This window comes from Loa loa, assembly GCF_000183805.2.
Source record: "Loa loa unplaced genomic scaffold supercont3.591, whole genome shotgun sequence".
In the NCBI taxonomy this organism is placed as follows: Eukaryota; Metazoa; Nematoda; class Chromadorea; order Rhabditida; family Onchocercidae; genus Loa; species Loa loa.
In genome coordinates, this window is record NW_018108771.1 from 10,544 (window position 1) to 27,125 (window position 16,582).

Here is a 16,582-nt window from a genome sequence, read left to right on the forward strand (position 1 = left end):
ATATATATATAATGATATGAGATCAAAAAGATAAAAAAAGAATCTGGGATAAAAAATGTATGAGATAATTTGCTTTTTTATAATTGCATTTTTTTTTGTGCACTTTGATAATTTTTCAGGAGACAAAGAAATTGCTTAAAAGAGAATAATACAACTTTTGTTACACTATTCTCTTTCAATTATATATATTTACAAAAGAATTTGTAATGTTTAGACGAATCACAAGAATAAATCATGTAAACATATCTATCTATCTTCCAGCTATTATTTCTCGCAGCAAACAGTTTTTTTTGATCAATTTGATTGTTAAATTCGATTACAATAAATCTTTCGTTTTGTTATCACAGAAAATACAGTGATATCCAAGACTACAAATAATTGGATAGATGTTTTAAAGTTTTTGACTTTTACAGAAAACAGAAACAGCTGTAGTTATATATGTTAAATGTACTTAGCAAATTATAAATTGGAAAACTTTTAAACAATTGTGAAAAATTCAATTGCTGACGTGAGATATTTAAAGTGAGTGATATTTGTTGGAAGTGATGAAAGAAAACAATAAAGATTGAAGTGAATATTTTTCTACTTTCCTTTTTCTTTCTCATTCATTTTTACTTATTGCTTTTTTTTAATTTTTGCTAAAGTTATCCAATTAAAAGTATTATTCGATCAAGAAAAATTATTAACATTTTAAAAATGAGCCACAGATCACGAAGAAATTATTGCTCCAACAAAAATAGAGATATCATTTAATATTAGTAGTAAATAACTTAATTACTCTTTTTGTCATGTTTTTATATAAAATCGTTGAAGTTAGACCAAACTATGTGCGACTTTATTATAAACGTCACAAGGATTTGAAACGTGTAGATAAAAGTATACATTCTTCCTCAGCAAATCAAAATCACTTACTTAATCCTTCTACACTTACATGAATGTTTCTACGTAAACATAAATATATAATATGTAAATACATGATAAGGAATATTAAATTATGAAACAAAAAATTATATATCTGAAAGACAGAGAGATAAAAATGAGAAAGAAATGGAACAATTCAAAGATTGATGTTTTTTAAGAAAGAATGATAAAAGAAAGATTGCTGCTCATTAGTCGTACAATGTTAGCATTTCACATTTCCACTATCAAATATTACACAAAAGGATCAATCTCATTTTTACACCAGAAATATCTCGCACGTTTCAATACTATTTCTGTGTTTGATAAAAAAAAAAAGGGAAGAAAGAACAGAAAGTATTGTTATGAAAGAAAAATCCATGCAAATTTAAAAAGAATTAAATATAATTAAGTTTAATCGATTAAATATAATTTTTTTCTCAGCAAATCAAAATAATTTACATTATTCTTTTAATTTAATAGCTATACTATTATGACAAATGACAAAAAACTCGTACTAGCGCATTTTATTGTCTTCGATTTATTTCGGCCAAAAACAAAGACCTATAATCATAATTTTCAATGCAGTATTTAATTGGGCATTAGACAGCTTAATTTGAACCATACCGTTCATTAAAATATGTATAAAGAATCATTATGATGCACAGCTTTTCACAAAAACTTCCAGTGAAATACGATCAGTAATGGATGGATTTTGGATTTTTATCAGTAATGGATTTTTATCCCAAATGTCTGCAAACGCGGTAGAAGAAAAATTTTCGGCTATATATAAATTTGTATGATAACATATCAGGTAATGCTGTATGCATGGAAGAGGAACATCAGTAAACATTACTGCTCTTTGGTGTATGTTAAAGTGAGAAAACCTGAAATAAATATTGGAGTGCTCTTTTTCGTGAAAGGGAAAAGGTTAAAGGGTTTTGGAAAGAATTAAAACTTTAAAAACAAATCATATATTACTACAAACTATTTTCAACATGAATTCTTTCTTTCTCATTTTTTTAAGCTGAAAAGAAAAATATCACAAAGTCAGTGCCCTTTTTTTAAATAATAAACAAAAATATATCACCATGAAACTATGTTAAAGAATGTAATTTCACGTAAACACTTTCAAAGACATACTTCACCTTGTTTCTCATGAGATTTTCATTTTCATTGTAATCATTTTGAGAGAAAAGTTAGTAAGTGGATACTGGAAATATTCCGTAAGCTTTTGCATCATTGATTACAATTAACATATACGTAAACATCGCTAGAAGTGATGAATGGTCACGTTGATGATCCGGGTTTACTTGTCACTTAAAATATGATAAATTATACTAATTAAACATCAAAAAATCTATAAAGACCTGAATAAATTCTCTTCCTAAAGTTTATTCCTTTCTTTAAAATTATATCAAAAATGAACAAGAAAAATGATGGAGGAAAAAAAAACACAGACGAGCGGAAGGATAGACATGGGAAGTAAGTGGTACTGGAACAAAGTATCAAAGATTAAATTCAATATTCTTTTGCCCTAATAATTTAATATTAATTTTCTATTTTAAAACTAACAAATGAAGCGCTCTATGAGAGAGAAAGGGAAAGACAGGGAGAGGGAAATAAAAATAAAACTCAAAAATTAGTGCTACTATGAGGGGAACATTCCTGAGTTATTATCCTTTATAATGTTAAAAGATGAATTCTTCTCATTAATTTCAATATTCATTGTTTAACTCTGACTTGATGTAATCCAATTTTGATCCAGATTTTTGCATTAAATTTTAGCCTTCCATAATACTAAAATATTTTACTAAAATATTTTACAATTTTATAATCCATTCTACTAAATTTCCCAACCTTTTTTAGCAACGTACTTTTCTATGTTCAATTCTTGCATTGTATTTTAATTCAATTTTTTTATAATCCATTTTCTGTGGATCAAATTCCTCATTTGTCCTTCTAATCGATCAGTGCAATAAATCCTCCTATAATTGTTCAATTTCCCACATCAATTACCATCGTATAAAGTTCATTCTTTAGCATCGTTCAACACTTACTCGCCTATCCGATCCCTGTGCTACTGGTGATTCAAATTATCCTAGCTCCATCGTATGGATTAGTTTTAAGCTTCCAAGAATCTCGTTAGTTACTTCTCGTAATCATTATTTCGAACATTAATATTCAACTTTAACAACCATGATGAATAGCGCTATATTTGCTTCAAATAATTGCAATTGTAGCTAATGAATAAAGAGAAAGTAATGATTTGATATTTTACCTACAGGGAATTAATTTATTGATATCCAACGTCCACTTGCACCTGTGCAATGTAATGCTCCTCATAGAATCCAAATGTTAAAATATTTTTTTTCACCTCAGCCATAATCAAATATTTATTATTTACAAATTATTGGTGAGATAACGGAATAATCAAATACCATTTTTATCCTGAATTATTATCATTATTATTATTATTATTATTATTATTATTATTATTATTATTATTATTACTCTTATCAATTACTATCATTTATTATTATCATTTATTATTGTCAACCACTATTATCAATTATCACGTCAATTTAATTACCATTATCAATTATTATTGTCAATTATTATCATCAATTATTATTATCAATTATTATTATCAATTATTACTATCAATTATTACTATTAATTGTCCTTATCAATTATTATTATCAATTATTATTATCGATTATTATTATCGATTATTATTATCGATTATTATTATCAATAATCGTCATCAATTGTTATTATCAATTATTGTTATCGATTATCATTATCAATCATTACTATCAATTATCATTATCAATTATTATTATCAATTATCATTATCACTTATTACTATCAATTATTACTATTGATTATTATTATCAATTATTATTATCAACTACTATTATTGTTATCATCATTATTATTACTGTTGTTATTATTATTATTATTACTATTGTTATTATTATTATTATTATTACTATCATTACTACTATTATTATTGCTATCATTATTAATATTATTACCATTATTAATTATTATTACTATTATTATCACACTATTATATCGTGTATCGCACATATATGAGCACATCGTTACATGTAACACAATGCACAACACGTGACACAAGCCCAACCATATGATACCACAGACAACATCTAACACTAATATGTCATGCAATCCAGAACTCGTCATTTAACTCGTCATACATTTCATAATACGGGATAATTAATTCATAAAATGTATTAGTAACATTTGATTGTCATGCACACATGTTTATATATATACATATATATACATATATATATATATATATATATATATATATAAACGTATTCTTAAATAATCTGTACAAAATATGATTAAAAGAAAAAATATATGCGTATGAATTGACATATCAAATATTTACCTATAGTTCGAAATTATTTGCTAATTTTAGTTGTTAAGTAAATAACCGTTGTCTTTCTACTCAATCAAATTCATAATAGTTAAGGAAATTCCCTGTGATAGTAAAGGGAATTCTAGAGTTAAGAAAATTCTACATCATAAGATAAATCAAATAAAGCCGAAATACATAACAACCGGAATCGCTTGCCCGTAAAACTACGATGATCATAATAAAACCGGTTCAATATTTATTTCAATCATGCAACATGGATGAAATAATCACATCCCATCGAGAATAACTAATTTCCTTCATTTTGAGAATGATAAGGAAAACGAAAACAAGAAACGGGTTAACATTATCAGTAATCATTTAAGTAGATAAGTATATAAAATTGAACTACACGAACAAAAATTACTCAAATGTTTAAATCTTTCCGGATTTAATTTTAGCAAAAATAAAAACTCAAGAAAATTTGATTGTTTTCAGAATTGAACGATAGGGAATTTTGAAGAATACAATTATTTTTGAAAAGTAAAATCAACTGATATAGTGTTAAATTGAAGAAAGTTGCAAATCTTCTTCCTTTGATGAGAGATATTTATAAAATTGAAGATAATATAATAACGATTAGATATGGATATATTGTAAATTTAAAAATAATGTGATTAGGCAAAGAAGTACTAATATTTAATATATTATGAGAACAAATAATAACAAGAATATTCTCTGGACATAAATAGATTCGAAGAAAAGTGTCGACTCGTTCTTAAGCGCATAATGATGATTAAAGAATTATTTAGAAAAATTATGAAAATTTACGAATAAATGATAAGTGGGAAAGATCATGAAAAACAGATAACAAGTATAATACAAGGATATATCTGTTGATATCAGATCTGATACAAACAGATATCAGCAGATATTATGGTACAAAGAAGTATCAGCAATCATCATTTATGATACTAAAAAATATCAAGTATAAAAGAAGGAAATCAATCAGATAAAGTATGAGTAAATAATAATGTGTAAGAAAATACCAACATGAACGTTACTATATTCAAATTATTCAGTTTTATAATTACAAAAAGTAGTGATGAAATTATTCATAATGATAATTTCATGAAAGACTGAAACAACAATAATTCAAGGAAGTATTGGTTTTATGAAAAATTGAAAGAACAATGATTTATGGAAAGTTAAGCAAAGAAAAGATGTTAGAAATTTAAGTAATGTTTAAAATGAATTGGAAATTTTAAACTATAAAAATGATTACAATATTCATAATACATTTGGATGATTTATAAAAACTGAATGGATAAAGAGTAATATTTTATAAAACTTAACAAATTTAAAAGTACCCGAAATTAGCCGTGAACAACAACAACAACAAAAAAAAAAGGACTTCTGACTTCCAAAGAAAGTCTTTTAAATTTCAAAGTATACGAAAGAAAAATTAAAATCGTTTGATAGTGATTAATGCCACCAATTTTTTTACTGGTTTAAGAAATTTATAGCACGAATCAATGATTTCAAGATTAAGAAAATTGGAATTTTGAAATTTAAAAAATTGCTCAGTATAATTATTACTTGTCAGCTATACAACTTTATCTTGTATCTTTATTTACTTCACAATTGTCATAAATTTGTACAGAAATGTAGACGACACATGTACTTACTTACACATTCATTAAAATAAAATTGTCTACAAGTTCAATAATAATGCAAAACCATATTCTAAACCAGCTTCAGTAAGTATTTTTTTCAGTTCTGTCAAATATTTCGCATGCGGAAATTGAATTTCGCGAAATTTTCCAAGTCGAAAAAATGATGGGTTAGTTTGTTCTTCACAGTGGCGCAAAATAATACGCTGCCAATTCAAGACACGAATTTGCTCCCAAAATTTGTCACAATCAATTCGGAAACCTTCTAGAATAATAACACCCGGTTTTCCGGGACAGAAAAATCCATCTAACTGATATAATGCTGCTGTGTCTTTGATCATACGTCTCTTAATTTTGTTGTAAATATGATGTGAATAAATCCAAAATCGTGCGTATTTCGTGTTGTTTGTTCCTCCCACATTATCCACAATTTGCACTGTCTGTTTTTCGATCATTCCCTATAAATCTTATTTATTTGAAATCAGAAATAATTTCGGATGAAAAAACTAATTTCAGCGAACGAATACCATTTAAAATTACATTGAAATTACTTTTGGAAACTTTCCGACTTTTATTCTTAAAAATTCATTAGGAAGAAAAATTTTTGCGAAAAAATTGAGAAGGAAAAACTTCGCAAAATGTTACTGTGTATGGTAAGTTGTGGAAGCTCAAAGTAGGAAAGAAGACTTAGGCTGTGACAATATGTAAAATCGATATGATGAGACATATGTTCAATAATAACTGATAATAATATCTAAATTAAATGTCTAAAAAATGAGTGACTCAGTGGAAGATAAGCAATAATGTATTTCGCGTAACACGTATAATATGATTTTTAAAATAACCGTTTGAAGCATAACCTTGAAACGATTGATATTATCACTGATCCATTGCATAATAATCAATGCAAGAGGTGTACCGAGAGTTTCCTGGTTAATGAAATATCGAAGTTCTCGGTTCAGCAAATCACAATTGATCAATGAACAACGAACAAATGCAGAAGGTTTCAGGATGATTGGATATTCACTACTCAAATGCATTACAACTTCGTAATTGATGCCATCAACCTGCTAAAATATAAATGGCTTCAAATTCAAATTCTGGCGTAATAATAAATTCTATCTTGATTCATAATTAAAACATAAATTTATCTTTAAACAATATCAGATATCTTCTACCTGACGCAGAGTTAGTCGTGTAATTTGGCCATTTTCTGCTGGATCTTGAGGCTCGTTTATTTCTAATTCTTCCATTGTATACATTGCTTTCAGGAAATCCAATTCATCTAACAACAATCTTCTACATGCTTCATTTTGGTTATCCATCTATAAATAAGAAAAGGAAAGACCTGATAACTTTACACAATTCCAAAAACTTCCTTTAACTCTTAATAGTTTCAACGGGGAGTTTACGATAATTTACACGTGCTATTTATCAGAGGCGTTTTGGTAACTTCAAATTACTCCCACCATTTTTCATTGATCCTTTTTAATCTTACAATAATTAGCAGCTTTATGAGGAATGGAAGTAGTTTGGTTGTGTTCATCTGAACATTGAAAATTAATCAGAAGTTTGCGAGGTTATAAATTCCAATTTTATTCTTCAATTTCACTAGTTCTTTCGCTGCAACAATAACACTATAGTTAAAATGTTTGATGCAGCAAAAGATGGCTCAAAGGTATAGAATATTAATTGAGCTAACTTCATGAATATTTTAGCCAGAAACTAAATCTTCCTAGCAATGGATCGAATCCGATTATACTGTAATTTCGGATGGCACAGATGTTGTGATCGGACAATAATGGGCGGATTATCAGTTTACCGAAGAAATTAAGTTATCAATAAACATTGAAATGTTCAGAACTTGCAACAAATAATGATGAAATTAAATTTGAAATAAAAAAGCAAGGAATGAATGAATTGAGGAGTTTGCTTTGCTAAAAGTTAAAAAAAAAAAAAACAACTGGAACGCACTAAATAACAACAAGGATTCTGCTGAGTAAATCAAAAATACACAACTTATAACCTAAATATGTTAAGCTTATTAGAATAACAAATGGTATAGACGGAGACATCATATTTACAAATAATCACCTAAAATACTGAGAAAAAGAGGTGCAGCAGAATACTGTGCTATCAATTCATTAAAGCCGATAGAATTTTCTTGCTCGAACTGATATTTAAGCCAATTTCATCACAAAAACCATGGAAGAGCATCCGTATCTCAAAATTCCACGATTTTCATCTTATCATTTTTAAGCAAAAATTCTGATCAGCCACAAAACAGCTTTCGAAACGATTAATTAGAATTCAGAAACGATATAAAGGATTAAAATTATAACAGAAATAAGCATAACAGCAAGTTCATACTTTGTAAACATATAAATCTTGAAAAAACTTTTAGAATCAAGTGAGTGTATGAAAATTTTCAAAGATATTATAGACCTTTCCTCATTTCATCGAGTAAAACATAGAAAAATAAAGCGTCTCATTTTGTGAATATGCATATTTTACTTTTTGTTTTTCTATAAACATAAGCTGGAATACTTAAAAATTTTAAAGTTAGAAGATTAGAAAAAGACATAAACTGTTATCTGCTATGAAATTCCAAACTTCTGCAAGAAAGAATGAAGATCTATAGTTGAAATATAGGAAATTTTCTCGCCAAATAAAATAATTATGCCACATAAATTAGTTTTAAAGAGACATTTTATCTCCTTACGAGCGTCTCCGGAACATCAGACCTAATAAGTGATATGATAAATGGAATAATGGCAATTACAAGCAGTAAATTCAATGCCATCGAAGCAATGAAAACATTACGCCATATATCGTAACGATATTCACAGGGTAATGGACAGGTGAAACGTGGTATTCGTTCTTCTATCGTTTCAGTTCCCTTCTCTACCGCGTCTATCAGAATATTAACTACATTAGCAATCTGCAATAGTTTGGCATACATCAAAGACTTGACGGATTTTGCAAATTTTAAAACCATACATAACACATAGCTTCCTTCCTTTCGGATGTATGTTATCGGGATATCTCATTACAAAAGCAAGTCCTACATGACTGCGGATAAGCTTCCTAAAGAATCACAATGCTAGTCACTAATGCAACTGTCAACTGGGTTAATCACTGATCCAACTGTCAAGCATCATATCATATTCATTATGCTTGTAACATGTTTATGATTTCACTTAGCGCGGACAAGAATTTTTGGTACATCTAAATCATGCCGTTCCCCTTCCTTTTATAAAAATGAGTGCAAAAGATAACATAATCTAATCTGTTTTTTTGCCCACCTTTAATACACGACTTATGTTTATGGATTACGATCTGTGGAATCTAAATGCGATTACGTAGACCACGTAAAATTGTTGGTACTAAGGTCCAGCACTGAACCTGCCAAAAAATTTTTACAACAATTTTTACGGAGAAAACATTACCAGCACAAAAAAAAGAAAAACTTACTGTCTCTTCATCAATTACATCTTCCGGTTCCAACTGTGAAGAAAGTTTCGCGATTATTTCTTCCTTTACTGTCGTATAATTACGATGCCCATGCTTACTATGCCACTTGTACCATTGATCTACAACAATAACTGCTTTCTTTTACACAACAACAATTCACATTTTTATGCAGAAATAAAGGGAAGAAATATGCAAAGGCCCCGAACCTAATATAATTAGGTGGTTCCAACACAAGACTTTTTCCATCTACCCTTTGTACTGTTCCCAGTTTTCTTGTGTCTCACCTTATCCTCGGTAAGCAATTCTTATAAATGTCATAAAAATTTTGAAAATTATAACCAATATGCATTTGAACTGCAACAAAATGTCTCATTTGTGCCAGCAGAAGACGTTCGTAAAATTGTAATGATCCATTTAAACATGTCAAATCGCTGTCGTAAACAGAACAATGACTCCTAAACAACACATATTATTTCTTGATCAGAAATCTTTTCATAAGAAAAACTTAAATCATCATAAAAATTAAAATACATCTAGTGATAATTATGTCATGAATACTGCTTTAAATTGATCTTAACAAGTCTTATTTTCGTATCTCCAAATATGTAAGCGATAATTTGTCAAAATATGAAATAAAAGTTCAGCATTGCAATTTTTTTAAACTAAAAAGTAATCGTAGTAAATTTTGATATGTTAATGCAATAAATAATAAGTAAACTCACGAGCAACCTCTAACGGTCGAATTATCACCTGTTTCATAGTTTTGTGCCAACGTACAAGTCAAACGTAACACAAGTAAAATAGCCAATTTTAACATTGACTTTGATGTAAGCAACGTGGAAGCATAAAATGAAAAAAATTTCAGCTGCCTGAAATTAGGATATCATAATCTCATACCAGCTAATATTTAAGCATATAACTTCACTGAATACATCACTTGAAGGATGAAATTCGATCCATCAATCATCCTACTCCTTTTCCTCTTCTGACAGCACCATCATCGTAAGGTCAATAGAAACAGACAAAACCTTTCCTCTCCGGAAACATAACATTTTTTTATCGAGGAATCTTCTGAGGAAAAATATATTCTGGCATGATCAACCTTAGGCCAAACTGCTACCAACCATTTTGTAAATGTTACGAGATAAATTTTCCCTTTACTTTTATAACAAAAAAGTAATGTCTTCAAAGAATATTAAACCCGTGAAACAGCAATTCTCGTAATATCTTAATTGAACCCTCCAATATGAAATTTAATAAGAAAAAATCTTGTTTTATCTAAATATGGTAATTTTCGTATGTCAGCAAAATATTCATCAAGAAACAATGAATTTATGATTTTGGAAAAAACCAAAAATCCATCGCTTAATTGGCCATCTTTTCTTTTCTTCAATTAAAAAATCACAAATATGTACAACGTAGCGTTTTGTAAATATTCATAGTACACATTCACAGTCCATGAGAAGATGAAAGAATACAGATCAAAGTCGGAACAATTTTCTGCATTGCATTCACTACCATGTACCTTTCTTTTTTTTTTTTTTGGAAAATTTCATGCTACTGTATTCTAGTAATGGTCACATGAAAGAAGTCGAAAAAAAATATTAATTAAAATAACTGAAAATCTACTTGAATAAATGTCAAATTAAACGACAGAAACAAAGTATACTTGAATAAATAGATTAAGGCTATAAAAATATTAATGGCATGTATATAACTATGATCGATACGCATAAAATGTGATGTCATTTTTTCTTCAAAATTGAAAGAAAGAAAAAATTGTTTTTTAACCGATTAAATGATTGAAACAATGTTGAAATAAAAAATAATACGAAGTGGAAGGGACAATCCACAATATCCCAGATTGATTAAGTAAAAAAAAATTTTAATCTCAGATATTACCTATTCTGTACTAACAATTTTACATATGGAAAATTATTGGCATGTACAGTCTAAGATTCCTAATATTAATGAAAATATTATGCATAAATCCAACAGACAAGCGTAAATGTGAAAAAGGGTAACACAAATTTAGGGTAATACAAATTTACAAACTTGTAGTGAGAGTGCAATAATTTAAACAATATTGAAATAAAAAAGGCTGATTGAAAGTGCTGAAAATAACGCTTAATTCTCCTCATTCTAATACTTTTGATAGCAGCAGTGGCCAGCGGCACTAACAGTGCATCAGCATAAATGCTTGTCGAATTCACATAGGAACATGTGAGAAAAGGTAGGACACTGACTCGCCATTATGAGTACGTCGAATTGCTTCGGCCAGAATCATCGAAATGTCAATACACTGCAAGACATAACGTTTATTATTCTGATGATAGCTCAACCATAAGTGATATCACATTGACAGTGACCCAATTACACCTAAATAAGAATGGTGAGCAAAGATCCAAGGCGGACATATTCAGTGACATATTTCAGGTGAAGTAGCATGAATCTTATAATAATCATCCATGACTGATCGTTTTTCAAATAAGGGTCAAACATCACTTTTTTGTGTGTTCATTCATCATTAATTTAATGAGTCATAACACTTATTTGTAGTCTTCAACATTTGGCCTTTACTAAAAATCTTATCAGCCCAGTAAATACACAAAAAGTTATTACTAAAATCATTTTAGAATTGTCTAGTGTTCTGAGAGAGTGAAATATGAAAAAATATAATTTTTTTCATTGCAAAATAAAAAGAAAACGGATGCAATTTAACAGATCATAGATGCTAACAGCTTTGCTTTCAGTTCTTTATAGTGAAAACAACAACGACTACTGTTTTCGATATAGCATAGTGTACTCTGAAATTTCAGTTTTAACCTCAAAGTATTCGAAAATTCAACAATAAGGAGGATATTTCCAGGAATTGAAATACCTGAATTTTAGAGCATTTTTTCATATTTTGTTCCTGGGGTATAGTATTTGTAACAACCACAGCTTCAAACACTGAATTGTTCAATCTTTGTATTGCCGGCCCTGAGAAAATCCCATGTACACAAAATCCGTACACTGCACTTGCTCCTGCTTCAACTAACCTAAAGGTAATAACTAATTCATCGGTCAAAAATCATTTCTGAATTCATTTTCCAGAAATTTTGAATAAAGTTAGTATTTATATATTACATTAAAAGTATATTAAAAATAAAAAAAAAAGACTAGTGGATAGAGTAGAAAACACCTCTATTACTTTTATTAATTGGTTATCAGATAAAACTGATCGCATATTCTGATGATATGAGAGTGGAAAGTTCTCCTCTTCCAGATTTAAGTACAGCCAAATCAGGTAAAGCCTTAAGTTAGGCAATTCTCAGCAGAAGGAAATAAAACTCACAGCAATCAACTAAGCCTTTCTACGTAGTTTCAGTTATTACCAAAAATTCGATTCAAATGCTCCATCGGGAGGATGAATAGAAAGAATATCCGAGTACTGATATATACTCAGAAAAATCGTTAGTAAAGGATACTCTCTGTTATACGATTATGGTTAGGCGATCCGAACCATCAAAAAAAGCACCGATGAAGAGAAATATCTGGTGGCCACTAGAAGAATTATACTAAATTACTGAATTATACAACTATTTGCACTTACTTTTCAGCAGCAAGACAAATCGTTCCGCATGTATCGGCCATATCATCAACTAATAAAGCAACCTGAAAAAGAATTTTAAAAAAGTTTAAGTAAAACGGAATATTTAACATATCTACTGGTGTTACTTAGTTTTCAAATTTAAACACCAGTTAACAAAACTTAGCTTACCCTGTCACGAACATTACCAACAAGTGTCATCTTTTCCACCTCGTTGGCCCTTTTCCGTTCTTTGTGAATAAGTGCGAAATCAACATTTAAGCGATCAGCAATTGAAGTTACTCTGCAAATTTAAGCCAATGAAATATAATCCGAATGAATAAAGCACTGGATATAACGCAAAACTGAAGACAAAATATAATGAAATATGAAATTAGGATATAAGTCTCCGTCCCCCCTCTCCCCCCTATGATATTATTACGGATCTATGAAGAGACATATTAACAGCTCTCTAACTGATCAAATCCAGCCATATATAATACCGTTTTGCACCACCTGCATCTGGTGATACAATAACTGCCTCCTGCCAATTCGGTATCGACTCTTTAATATATTTTAGAATTGCCGGTTCTGCAAACAGATTATCCACAGGGATATCAAAGAAGCCCTGAAAAATTTTGCAACAATCATTACTCAAAACCTCTAAAACTGATGACGGAAGATTACTAACCTTGTCTTCCAAAAGACCTCATCCTTACTTTCTTTCATAAATTTCGGCTCCATTATTTGCCATACAAATATGTATAAGATTGTCCAGAACAAACCTGTATTTGAGAAGCATGTAAGTCCATTGTAATGATGTGATCAGCTCCTGCTACGGATAGCATATTTGCAACAAGTTTCGCACTAATTGGCGCACGAGATTTATCCTGAATGTAAATATTCAAAGCATTACGGGAAATGAAACGTAGAAGTGGTAACGAAGAAGTGGGTAAAATCAAACCGTTCAAAATCCTTCAGAATCATTTACAATAAGGATATTTTGACCAATAAGTTACAGTATAAACAAGCTTACATAAGTTTAATCAATCAACTAGACATGTGTAATAAAATAGTGAATTTAAAAATAACATCCTTAGCTGATAATTTAATATGCTCACCTTTTTATCTTGACGAGCGTAAGGAAAGCACGGAATGACGGCAGATACGCGGGACGATGAGGCAATCTTACAGGCATTTATCATTATTAATAGCTCCATCAAATGATCATTTATTTCACCACATGCACTTTGAATTATATAGACATCTTCCCCACGTACACTTTCACCTATTTCAACATTCGTCTCCTCAAGCAAAATAAAGGAAAAGAATAAACACTTTTAATGTGACCACTAATAAGAAACATGTGAATGTGTATAATAAAAGAATTACCGAAAATGAACAGTTTGCAAAACATGCTATTTATCTAAACTAGGCACCAATAAAGGAATATGATAAAGAGTAAAGTGAGCGCTTGTCTCGAACACCTTTCCAATTAGTTTCCAAATTAATAAGCAGTCACTAAGAAGGAAATAAATTATTTTAAAAACCACCTTATTACTGAATTTTTTAAGTGATGCTTTTGCAACATCCAACTGTAACCGCTCGCAAATCCTCTCCGATAAATCTCGATGTGACGAACCAGAAAACACCTGAAATTTATCGATCATAAAAAGTTGTCAGGAACAGCAGTAACGTACATTTTACAGCTACATTTACCTGAATACTAATCACATATGAAAATGAACAAATAAATGTATAGGCATGCAAACACAGCATGTAAATAAGTGTACTTCATGTAAAAGAATGGTATGACGAAAAGGAGGAATGATACCTTGATATTTGGCATTCTTTTAGCCTCCAATGGCTGTTGTTCTAACTGTTGTTTAGGTAAGAAACGATCGTTGTCTTTTTCAATGGTTGCAGAACTACTCTGAAGCTGGAAGAAATTTTTCGTTAATAAAATACCAAAAATTAAATCTTCTTTCATGTAATTTTGAATGAAGTGATTACTATTTGATTAATTTACTGAAAAAAGATCCTTAAATACTGAAACTGAAACAATTTACTACGGCATTATATATGATTAATTCAAATATCCTTGATTAAAAATTATCCAGTGCATGATAGGACTGTACTAAAGAAAAATCTCTATATTTTCAACTTTAAACTTGTTTTTCTTAAATCATTAAAAATGAGTGATCAATTCTAAATACCAAAATCATTATTTCAGCAAACAATTTACAATCGCACAGAATATATGTAGAAATCGATGTTAAAGTTAAAAATGACTACCACTTATTCAAAATAAAAGCTTCTTCAATAAATCTAATTATCCAATCGAATTCCGATTAATTCGAGTAAGTAAGATTACTAGCACTCCCGGTATATCTCGAATCTCACCTTTTTTCTAAAATCCATACATTCCGGGACGAACACACAATATTGATGAATGAGCAGTAGTACGCAATACCGCTGTTTCGTTAGCCGGTAGTCTTCAATTTAATGTTACAGCATTTTGTTTGAATTAAATGCCATACTTGGACTAAATCATTTCTAGATCTCGGGATGAATTCCCGAGGAATTTTTATTGATCGACGAAGAATAAATCCTTCGTCAATCGATAAAAACTTTTATCACAAATATTTGTCGTTGGCAATCGTTAAAAAAAGAAAAAAAAAACTTCCATAACGATAATTATTTGGTGTCAATAATGATGAAAGAAGACATCTCGAGCTAGATCATTACTGGATCAATACTGCTCTACAGTAATACAAATATAAATTGATTGAAGGGATTGGCAAAGGCAATCATATAACAAATCAAATTATTTGAAAATTTTCAAATTTTAACATTTCTCTTTTTTTTTTTTTGGAAAAAAAATTTTGGGAAGAAAAATTTATTTTTGTAATTAATTTGGGATTTTTTCGAAAAGGAAAAAATAAAAAACGCAGTTGTAATACTTGTCGAAAAATGTTTTGAAGACATTAATTTCAGTACAATTAAAATTATTATAAATAATTTAATATTTATGGGAACATTTAAATTGATAAAATGAAGGGAAAAAAAAGAGTTATTTATTACTTAGTACAAGTATCAATCATATTTTTTCGAAAAAATCGATCAAATTTGATGCAATATTTTTTTGTGAAAAATATGAGAATGATTTCAACGGATTGACATCCATAAAAGTATCTCTCTCTCTCTCTCTCTTTCTCTCTCTCTCTTTGTCTAAATGACATCATTTCCTCTTTTTTTTTCTTTTTTTTTTTTAAATCAAAAGGGCAAATGGAAGTTAGAAGAGGAAAACAAACAGAAAATAAAAAGTAACTTTTGATGAATAATTGAAAGCGGAAGAAATTTAGCCTCTTGAAAGTATAATTTGTTAAGTATTACTCGTTTTATAGAGAGCATAGAAAGAGAGAAAATTTGAGGGGAAAGGTCGGATATTGCAGAGTGTCATAATTGTTATGGTTAGGGTATGAATAATTTCGTCACAGTTATCTCAGTGTGCCACTGCGATAACTTTACCTTTCAATGTGATACTGCTAGTACTAAAACTGTTGTAATTTGACC

At 29.3% G+C, this 16,582-nt stretch overlaps 3 protein-coding genes across 3 annotated transcripts; all 3 read right to left on the reverse strand.

The window, feature by feature from the left end:
• Positions 1-6,002: 6,002 nt before the first annotated feature.
• On the reverse strand, positions 6,003-7,286 carry LOAG_06795 (RWD domain-containing protein; the record flags this gene model as incomplete). The annotated part of the gene is made up of 3 exons (XM_003142331.1): positions 6,003-6,419; positions 6,822-7,031; positions 7,140-7,286. 3 exons carry the CDS (start codon positions 7,284-7,286, stop codon positions 6,003-6,005), a joined length of 774 nt encoding a protein of 257 aa, XP_003142379.1.
• A 1,356-nt stretch (positions 7,287-8,642) lies between these two features.
• On the reverse strand, positions 8,643-10,433 carry LOAG_06796 (hypothetical protein; the record flags this gene model as incomplete). Its single annotated transcript, XM_003142332.2, has 5 exons — positions 8,643-8,902; positions 9,436-9,554; positions 9,775-9,890; positions 10,158-10,304; positions 10,408-10,433. The coding sequence occupies 5 exons, from the start codon at positions 10,431-10,433 to the stop codon at positions 8,672-8,674; spliced, it is 639 nt and encodes a 212-aa protein (XP_003142380.1). The 3' UTR covers positions 8,643-8,671.
• Positions 10,434-11,393: 960 nt separating this feature from the next.
• On the reverse strand, positions 11,394-15,439 carry LOAG_06797 (ribose-phosphate pyrophosphokinase 2). The gene is made up of 10 exons (XM_020447246.1): positions 15,410-15,439; positions 14,841-14,945; positions 14,560-14,658; positions 14,128-14,313; positions 13,792-13,896; positions 13,510-13,634; positions 13,199-13,310; positions 13,031-13,092; positions 12,317-12,476; positions 11,394-11,737 (listed from the first exon to the last, which is right to left on the reverse strand). The coding sequence occupies exons 1-10, from the start codon at positions 15,425-15,427 to the stop codon at positions 11,645-11,647; spliced, it is 1,065 nt and encodes a 354-aa protein (XP_020302503.1). The 5' UTR covers positions 15,428-15,439; the 3' UTR covers positions 11,394-11,644.
• Positions 15,440-16,582: the final 1,143 nt, after the last annotated feature.